General features: G+C 39.4%; 1 protein-coding gene across 4 annotated transcripts; it reads left to right on the top strand.

Moving 5' to 3' along the window:
* Window positions 1-445: 445 nt before the first annotated feature.
* On the top strand, window positions 446-9262 carry LOC136668654 (dual specificity tyrosine-phosphorylation-regulated kinase 4-like). 4 transcript variants are annotated; one of them, XM_066646312.1, is made up of 21 exons: window positions 446-562; window positions 1507-1599; window positions 1899-1976; window positions 2426-2509; window positions 2956-3048; window positions 3348-3425; window positions 3872-3955; window positions 4344-4496; window positions 4721-4835; window positions 5091-5254; window positions 5355-5491; window positions 5645-5785; window positions 6037-6175; window positions 6641-6719; window positions 6807-6979; window positions 7223-7283; window positions 7391-7514; window positions 7611-7745; window positions 8098-8161; window positions 8433-8745; window positions 8947-9262. In XM_066646312.1, exons 1-18 carry the CDS (start codon window positions 503-505, stop codon window positions 7717-7719), a joined length of 1965 nt encoding a protein of 654 aa, XP_066502409.1. In that variant the 5' UTR covers window positions 446-502; the 3' UTR covers window positions 7720-7745; window positions 8098-8161; window positions 8433-8745; window positions 8947-9262. The 4 variants fall into 4 exon arrangements, with proteins under 4 accessions (XP_066502409.1, XP_066502410.1, XP_066502411.1 ...); XM_066646313.1 differs by lacking the exon at window positions 446-562 and adding an exon at window positions 1210-1316; XM_066646314.1 differs by lacking the exon at window positions 446-562 and adding an exon at window positions 1248-1307.
* Window positions 9263-10164: the final 902 nt, after the last annotated feature.

The raw sequence follows: 10164 nt of genomic DNA, 5'->3' as shown, positions 1-10164 counted from the left end.
TTTTTCTTTTCCCATTTTTTTCTCGTGCTACATACAAAGAATGACTGTGAACCCCTTCTAATAAGATATACATTACAGTATAATAAGTGTATAGTTGAACAGTATTTTTACTGTGTAGTGTTGTCGCCGTCTGCTGGCGATCTTTGTGAACTGCGGCGCAGGTTCAACTTCAGCGTCAGTTTCGTGTTATTTATGAAAAATTGATTTGTACATAACGTGTTGCTTTCACGTTGACAGTTAGTATACATCCAATGCACGTGTGTAAATGGACACAGCGATGGTATTTTCTGGAATTTTCTGGTATTTTCTTCGCTGGTGCTAAATGACATCACAAACCAACGGCCTCTGTGACATCACAGTTGATGTCACAAACGTAACTCAGTCTTTATAAGAGGTGTCGCTAAACGTTCAGCTTCAGAATGATCATCGCTCACACACCTGTTTAACTGCTTGACAAAGATAGGTGTGAAACAAACAAATCAAAGTACTTTAAAATACCTGGATGAATACCTCCAGAAGACAAATGGAAAAGGCTCAGAAGAGAACTACTTTTCCTGCAAAGGTAGGATCACTAAACTTGTTATTAAACAAAATTGTCTCACAGAGGTAAAATTTTAAACACCTCAAATTAATGGGTTACTGGTACATTGCTTTAATTTTAAAAATATGAGATACAGCAGCTCAGCAAGTGTCAGGCACCTTACAAGTAAATCATTTCTGATCGTCACTCAGAAAATATGAGAAAAATCACAATCCTGTGTAAATATAAGGATTTTTAACATCTTTTGGAAATAAAAGTACTCTAATAAAACAAAAGGGGCATCAGAGCAGTGCTGCAGCTGATACAAAGCTCCAGGGGCCCTGGGCTTCACCCTCAACTCCCACAAAGGAATTTGGTGTGTGATTATTTTTTATTGTAATTTAATTACTTTTTTTATGTCTCCCTGCGTAAAGAGACCTTGGGTAATCGAAAAGCACTGTATAAATGCAACTTATTATTATTCTCCACTTATTGTCTGTGTGGGTTTCCTTCAAGTACCTTTCAATGTGGCTTGAGTGATCAGGAACTATTCTACTGTCATTTATGACTTTCTGTTTCACTAGGGTAAAAATATAATGTGACACATGCCAGTTTCCTATTAATACAGAAAAATAGGGTGTGTCTGAATTCGCACCCTAAGCCCTAGTTAGTGTACTAATTAAGGTGTCCGCCATTTTGTAGTGTTCTTAGTTCGCTCCAGGTTTACTCTGCAAAATGGCGGACGGGATTGAAGGAGTTGTAGCGGCCAGTTTTGTTTATGATTGTGGTATTAATTGTAAAAAGTTTAACATTATAAATTGTAATGTGTGTCTCTGTTTTATGAAATAAGTTCCTTTTTAAATTGTGTGTAAACAGCCGTAAGCTAAAAATGTATGAATATAGTTTAACTCGTTTTTGGTTGTTGAGTGGGTTTATAATAATTTAATTTATCGCAGCTACTGATCTCAGCTTATCTACCTCCACAGGGTGGGAAGCTTGATGCCCTCCCTGCCCTTCCCCAGATTAAAACACCTCAAACTGGGAAGGCTAAACTGGTACCAGGCAATCCCAGAAAACTGGTAAGACTGAAATAAAAGTCTGTTAGTTCATGCAGTGGTAAAGCTAATTTGTAAAGAATTCCTTTTACCACTCATTAAGAGTGCACTGTGTTCAGTTTCACGGTGTATAGACACATTTACCTGTCTACTGGTTTGTACACAGCTAAATCCCTACTGAGTGTTGTTCTTGAGTGGCATGTTCATAGGATAACCAATTTTGCTGCCTTATTTGATTTGTGTGTGTGTCATAGAGTGCGTCAGAGGGTTTATATTTATTAAGTTATCTCATCTTATACTACTCTGTTTATTTGCCCTCACAGGGTGTGAAGCCTGATGCCCTCCCTCAGCTTAAAAAAACAGAAGCTGAGAAGGCTCAACCAGGCTGTCCCAGAAGACTTGTAAGACTTCCGTTCATACATGCAATAGTAAAATCCACTTGCAAGGAGTTCCCTTTACCCCCCACCAGGAGTTCCCTAATCTTTCACTGGCTGGATTATTTCTTAACACTGTCAGGTGTTTCCTGCTTATATCAGGAATAGTGCTGAATGAGACTGACACAACACCAAACTACTGTATAATAGATAAAAATGGTACCACAACCCCATTTCCAGAAAAGTTGAAACGCTGTGAAAAGTGTAAATAAAGAGTGCAGTGATGTTCAAATTATTTTAACACTATTTTTAATTCAAAATGGTACAAAGACAATATCAGAAATGAGGAAACAAGACGATATGTATATGTCTGTTGTTATCTGTGTGTGTGTGTGTGTGTGTGAGAGAGAGAAAGGTTTGTATTTTTATTTCAGCAATCTCAGTTTGTATTGAGCTATGTTTATTTGCCCCCACAGGGTGTGAAGCTTGATCCCCTACCCCAGATTAAAAAGCCTGAAGCAAGGAAGCCTCAAATGGGACCAGGCTATCCCAAAAAACCGGTAAGACATCCGTTAATACATGGAGGAGTAAAACACACTTGCAAGGAATTCCCTTTACCCCCCACCAGGAGTTCCCTAATCTTTCACTGGCAGAATTATTTCTTAAAACTTTCAGGTGTTTCCTGCTTAAATCAGGAATTGTACTGAATGAGACTGACACAAACTACAACGAATAAGGCTCTATGCCATTAACAGAGATGACAGACTTGAACTGGGATACTTTCTCTAGACTGAGCTACATTTAAATACATTTATCCTCATAATACACAGTGTTCTGTTTCACAGTGTATAGCCACATTTGCCTGTCCACTGGTTTGTATACAGCTGATACTCTGCTTAACACTGTCCTTGACTGGCATGTTTGCGGCATCAACAATATTGCTGCCTTATTTGAGTTCAGTGTGTGTGACTTACAGTGTGTGTGATGTGTTTATCTACCTCCACAGGCTGGGAAGCTTGATGCACTCCCTGCCCTTCCCCAGATTAAAACACCTCAAACTGGGAAGGCTAAACTGGTACCAGGCAATCCCAGAAAACTGGTAAGACTGAAATAAAAGTCTGTTAATTCATGCAGTGGTAAAGCTAATTTGTAAAGAATTCCTTTTACCACTCATTAAGAGTGCACTGTGTTCAGTTTCACGGTGTATAGACACATTTACCTGTCTACTGGTTTGTACACAGCTAAATCCCTACTGAGTGTTGTTCTTGAGTGGCATGTTCATAGGATAACCAATTTTGCTGCCTTATTTGATTTGTGTGTGTGTCGTAGAGTGCGTCAGAGGGTTTATATTTATTAAGTTATCTCATCTTGTACTACTCTGTTTATTTGCCCTCACAGGGTGTGAAGCCTGATGCCCTCCCTCAGCTTAAAAAACCAGAAGCTGAGAAGGCTCAACCAGGCTGTCCCAGAAGACTTGTAAGACTTCCGTTCATACATGCAATAGTAAAATCCACTTGCAAGGAACTCCCTTTACCCCCCACCAGGAGTTCCCTAATCTTTCACTGGCAGAATTATTTCTTAACACTTTCAGGTGTTTCCTGCTTATATCAGGAATAGTGCTGAATGAGACTGACACAAACTACAACGAATACGGCTCTATGCCATTAACAGAGATGACAGACTTGAACTGGGATACTTTCCATAGACTGGGATACATTTAAATACATTTATCCTCGTAATACACAGTGTAATGTTTCACAGTGTATAGCCACATTTACCTGTCCACTGGTTTGTATACAGCTGATACTCTGCTTAACATTGTCCTTGACTGGCATGTTTGCGGCATCAACAATATTGCTGCCTTATTTGAGTTCAGTGTGTGTGACTTACAGTGTGTGTGATGTGTTTATCTACCTCCACAGGCTGGGAAGCTTGATGCACTCCCTCAGCTGGAAAATCCTCAAGCTGAGAAGGCTCAACTGGGACCAGGCTCGACAAGAAATCTGGTAAGACGTCCGTTGATTCATGACTAGATAAAGCTCACTGTAAATATTCCCTTTACCACATACCACGCATCCGCCAGAGTTCCCTAATTTTTGACTGGCAGGATTATTATAATGTCTGAAAATGCTGAACGTATCATGTGAATTGACTGAACTTTAAATAAATGTTAATAAATATAATTAAAATGCACGATGGAAAGTTTTCGTACAGTTTATTCGTGTTTTTTAATGAAGATTTCATGAATGAGGCTCATTTTATTTAAAGTACCGTGTTGTACAGTTAAAATGGGTATACTTTGTATACAATGTAATTGTGAGTGTGGATGGAATAGCAGGCTAGACATGTGACTGTAATGCCTTGGACACTCACTTGTCTTTTCTTTTTCTGTAGAACAATGGATGTCACAAACTTCCACAAATAAAACCGAAGCCTCAACCTGCAGCCTTTGCAAAGTCCAAGGTCCAAGGAGTGTGTACATTGCCTCATATCAATGACAAAAGGCAGCCCAGTTCCAGCTTGATGACACACAAACGTCTGAATCCTGTAAGTAGCCTGGCACCCAGCTTTCTACAGACACTGAGGCCGTCACAATTAAAATAATTGATTGTCAAACAGAACTAAGGTTGACATATCTCCTTTACAGTGGGACTGTTACAAGATACACATACATACAACATGTGTGTAATATATGCAGTAGTGTTCTTATTGGCCAACACTGGCACGTTTATCTGATTCATGTGCATTGTCTGTGGAATATTATCAATAAGGAGACAAGGCCAGTTCAGGGGAACTCTTCAGAGAACAGTGCCTCCAATTGCTCATCCTTCATGCAGCAGCACAAGAGGCATCTGGAGACTTATCCGCTCCCCATGTGTCCACAAGGTAAAAAAAAATGTAGAGTCTACATTTAAGAAGCATCTCAGAATAGGAAAGCCAGTCTGTACATTTTCCCTCGGCTGCAAGAGATTTCTTGTGGTCTTTCTTGCATATAGAAAATGTTCTTCCATTTGTATCCTTGTAATGTCACAAAAAGTGTCTTGGAAACTCTTAATATCAATGGACTCCTCACAACTACACCTATTAGGTAATGAAATGGAATCAAAAAGGTTTATTTACCATTTCTTGTATGTCTTTCAGACGTACAAAAGAACTTTGGGCAGAGGCTGACTGTGTTTGAGCAGCAAGAGGTTTTGGGGTACTCTGAGATTTGGTACCTGGGACTGAAAGCCAAGAAGATTCATGGCTGTTTTGGCAAGGCCCATAATCATGGCTATGATGATAAGCATGGTGCCTACAAACAGGTGGGGTTCTAGTTCATTTCTACATGAAGAAGCTTAATACCGTCCGTCATTTCAGTAGATGAAGGGGAGGAGATCAAGTTTGTTGTTGTTATGTTTTCAGGTGATTCATGACCACTTAGCGTACCGCTATGAAGTCTTGGGCTTCATTGGACAAGGAACCTTTGGCCAAGTCTTCAAGTGTCGGGATCACAAAACCCAGAAGATGGTGGCTATCAAAATCATTCGAAACAATCCGAGGTTATTATGTTTGGTCATATAATGTTTAACCTTTATGACTTCTCACAATTGATGACTGCAGTATGGTGCTAATTAGTTAATACAGTATATATTGCTAGCTTACACATGGTACTTTCTAAACTGGTTTCTGGGTGTTGTTTTGCCTGTGTTTAGTCACCATAAACAAGGAATGGTGGAGCTAAGAATGCTACATTATTTGCGGAGGAGGAACATAGACAGTACCTACAACGTTATACGTATGGAGGAGTTCTTCTACTTCCGCAATCATCTATGCTTCACCTTTGATCTCATGGGGTGAGTGTATATGTGTGAGCACAGCTTTATACTACTCTAATTGCTCCCCGTCCTGGAGAACAAACACATCCACCCTGTTTTAGAAAGGGCTTGTTAATTAGCAGACTAATAATAATAATTAATCAGCAAAAAAAACATCAAAACATAGAAAGCAGAGGAACTCCAGGATGAGTGTTGGAAACCACTCGACGAGGTATCCCCTTTTGCAGCATAGGGTCCTTAATTAATATTACACCTTTTTGTCTGCTCAGGCCAAACCTGGATGAGAAAATAAAGAGGGAAGGCCCTTACGGCTTCAGCCAGGAAATGGTGCGCCACTTTGCTGAGATGCTGCTAAAATCCTTGAACATTCTGAAGGAGAAGAAGATCGTCCACAGTGACCTTAAGCCTGTGAGTACCACCACAGCCAACATTCGCTGATGTTTAAAAACCATTTAAGGATGTTGGAGTCTGTTGGATCATCATTTTAACTCAATTTTAAATCTGGTGTTCCAGATTTTGTAGATTAAGAATGGCTCATGTTGTGTTCTGTACTGTTAAACCTATCAGCCCTGATGCCTAGTTGTGATATTTTCAGAGAACTTGGCAGAGTCACATTGTAAATCAAAATAAGGAAATGGAAATTGTCCATCATTATATAAAACAACAGAATTGTTCCACACGAGTGAGCAAGCACACTTAGAGTTTGTATTGCTGAATGCTGCTAAAGATATTTTTCATTTGAGCAACAACACACAATAACATGATCAAAATCCATGCGCAGCAGTGAGACTTGTCTTATATAAAAGGGAAAGTGTAAACAGGAAAAATAATCTCATAAATAAACAGCTGATCACATCATTATTATGTGTAAAGGGGAACATCGTGGAGTCACAAGACGGCCTAGGCATCACTGTGGTTGACTTTGGATGCAGCTACAATGAAGATTTCAGACGTGAGTGAAACAAATTTTGCGTACCTGTACATGTATGTGGGACCAATATATCTTTTTTAATCTTTACGTCTACATCTTGCTCTTTAGCGCGCACAGGAATCGGAACCCGGTTTTATCGCCCTCCGGAGTTAATGCTGGGTCAGCCCAGCTCCTGCGCTATTGACATGTGGAGTTTGGGCTGCATCCTGGCTGAACTCGATATGGGTCGCCCTCTTTTTCCCGGAGCTGATGAGAATGATCAGATTGAACGTATCGCTGAGGTAAAGGCACACTTTGCTTTTCTAGTTATATATGTAGTAATAATAAATAACAGTTTTGAATTCTCATCACATTTCCCAATATCGCAGGGGTCTCTGAGCTAGTTGAAACTGGTAATATTGTTCGAGTTCATGGGCAATAAGCCTCATGATCATACGGCACACTATTTAGCACATTAACATTTTACATAACATTATATTCTATGTGAAGTGTGTGTGTTTATTTTCTGTAAATGTATATTTCAGGTGATTGGCCTACCACCTTATTACGTTCTTCAGACTGGTTACAGCAGACACCGGTTCTTTGGTGAGCACTTCATGTGGGAAGGATAAGAGTGTGTCATGATAATAGGCAAGGATATGGTATTGAGCGGTCTGTTTTGTATATTTTTATTTATTTTTTTTTTGTCACAGATGTAGATGAAAGCCTTAACTACACACTCAAGGGCAAGAACCGAAAGCCCAGCTCCGTAGATCTGGCAGCTGTTTTAAACACGGACGACCCAGCGTTCGTGGACTTTATCAAACGCTGTTTGATGTAAGTGATCACTGAACAGTTTTATTCAATAGAGGATCTGTTGTTGTCTGTCTGGGTTAATGAGGCATGTGTTATCACTTGACCCCTTTCCTTAAGGTGGGACCCCATGATGAGACTTACCCCAGAGGAAGCTTTGCGACATCCATGGATTCAGGGTGGCACAACAGGCGACTCTGATTCTAGCGAATCCTGCGAGCAATGTTGAATTAGCCTCCCTTAAATGCTGGAATTGTGAGTACATTTGTTCATACACTCAAAAAAATTCCCTTGTCTGGATACAAGAGTATTGACATATTCTTATTCTTTAAAAACCATGCTGTTTCTCACTAAAATTCTTTTTGCTAAAGTTAACTTAAGTTTTCAACAAACAAATTTCTGTTTATGGAGTCACTACCAGTAAAATAAATAAATATTCATCTCAATGGAGCAGGAATAGAGCAATATCCTCATTTTATTCATGCTTTTCAATGTATGGAGTTCTCTCCATTGTCTAAAAATACTCCAGGTGCCTCTGCCATGAGCAGAGAAAAGAGAAAGACAAGCACTCCGGACTGAGACCGTTTGTTTTTTCACTCATTTACAGACACTGAGGCTTCATAAACAAATCAAACTGGTTTCCAGCACGCAAACTGGAGAGCTAGCAAATGGTGAGGAAACCTCTTCTGAATTCTATATAAAAAACGTGTTTTTGGTTACAATTTTGTACGTTACATTTAAATATGACCTTATAACAAAATTATCATGCATTTGTTATTAAAGCTGTTCAAGCTTCTTTATTGCTCCAATAAATTCAGTTGTAAAGGTTTTTCAGATTAGAGACACTGTAAGAGACTGAAACATGACGGAGGTGTGACCTATACGTACTGAGAGAAAGCCAGCTTCTGAATGCAGAATGGTTGTATTCTATTTTTGTTTCAGGTGCTTGGACTACCACAAACCAAATTTCTCAGGCTTGCCTATGTCAAAGGGGTCAACAGGAAAGCTGGTCAAGAAAACTTCTCTGCAGCTGGTTCTTCATCTGGAATCAAGACCATAAATATAATCGCTCCATCACCTATTTCTATCCAATATAGAACATCTGAGGTGTATTTCAATGACACTACTTTGCTCCTTTTCTAGTGGAGAATTCAAGATGGAGGCCTCCAGCCATCGTCTCCCGCCAATAGGAGCCAGTGGAGCAGAATGCCCAGAGAAGTTTGCCAGATGGGTTACTGGACACATGGCAGTTGAGGTGATGAAAAGAGAAATGACTTGACGTTTCATTGTTGGCTAAGTGTTCTTCATAGTTCATGGGATTGCCCACTGTGTGTTACATGGTCAGAGAACCTTGAGTCTTAAATCTCATGGCATATCAAGAACACTTGGCACTCTAAATGTAAGTGTTACATTCCGTCTCCTGTACTGACGTGGGGTGTGTTTGTTCTCTTTACAGATTATTCAGAGTATTATTACCAGTAGATTGACCAGAGGAGGATAGGTCACCCCTTGTGAGCCGTGGTTCCTCCCAAGGTTTCTTCCTCAGCCGAGGGAGTTTTTCCTTGCCACTGTCGCCCCTGGCTTGCTCACCTGGGGATTTTTACATTTCATGTCAAATATTTGTCTTACTGGAATTCTCTGAAGCTGCTATGTGACGACACCAGTTGTAAAAAGTGCTATACAAATAAATTTGATATGATTTGATTTTGCCTCAAGTGTGTCTTTCAGCATCTTAACCATGTACAACATTGCCAATATGGGTTAATAAATTGTGATTGTATCTAATGTAAGGATTTGTGGTTATTGTGCTGAGATATTTTTGACTAAGCACAGTCCTGCTCATAAACATGTTTGTGCAACTGAATGTGTATGTTCACAGTGGGTGGCCTTTAGGGTACAGGAATTAATTACTAAGAAAAGGTGTCTGGATACTTTAAACCTTACAAACAATGACATAAAACTGATAAACTGATGAAAAAAAATGTTTTCAAAAATATGCACTCTGTAGGTATATTTTTCATTTCTACTGCATCATAATCTGTAATGAAAAATATTTAATAGATGTGAGGTTCGTGTGACAGTAGGAGTTGGTACATCAGTGAGATGGTACTAATTTGTGCAAACAGTTCCACTTCTTGTTGTGTGGACTTTCCAAACTTTAGATTTTTGATTGATTTGACACCTGACAGCACACTGCTGTGTACGATTGTAACAATTTTACATACAACCATTTGTCTTAGTCCTAGTAAAAACATACAGTGGATGTGGAATTAACTTAAGGAAATTTGTGTTTGGTAGATTATTACTTTGTTGTAACAATGTAGCAATAAATCTTATACAGTTGGAAAGTTGTTAAATACCCTTTTAAATGGTGCCACATTTGTAAGGAACATGCATTTGTGGGATGAGCAGTAGCACTGAATATGTGGGTTGCACCCATCAAAAATTTGCTAAATACTCACTGCCAATGACAACACACACCGACACACGTGTTGACGATAAAAATCCATTTCTGAGAGCAAATTTCAGCTTCATCTGGTGCTGAAGGGACAGAAAATTTCTAAAATAAGCGAAATAAAACGGTGTACACTGTTTAGAAGCACAGTTGGTGCTAACAGGCACTTGTGGTTTACCACACCACAGCAGATTTTTCAGCAAACTTAGGCTCAAACCA

The sequence above is a fragment of the Hoplias malabaricus genome, chromosome 15 (assembly GCF_029633855.1).
Source record: "Hoplias malabaricus isolate fHopMal1 chromosome 15, fHopMal1.hap1, whole genome shotgun sequence".
Classification (NCBI taxonomy): Eukaryota; Metazoa; Chordata; class Actinopteri; order Characiformes; family Erythrinidae; genus Hoplias; species Hoplias malabaricus.
Note: the sequence above shows the minus strand (reverse complement) of the source record. Positions and strands in the feature narration are given on the sequence as shown.

Excerpts from the sequence above, each read along its gene's own strand:
- LOC136668654 (XM_066646312.1), top strand. The coding sequence starts at position 503 with ATGAATACCTCCAGAAGACAAATGGAAAAGGCTCAGAAGAGAACTACT. Across the intron at positions 3,426-3,871 it reads CAGGCTGTCCCAGAAGACTT|GCTGGGAAGCTTGATGCACT; the intron begins GTAAGACTTCCG and ends CTACCTCCACAG. Across the intron at positions 5,786-6,036 it reads TTCACCTTTGATCTCATGGG|GCCAAACCTGGATGAGAAAA; the intron begins GTGAGTGTATAT and ends TTGTCTGCTCAG.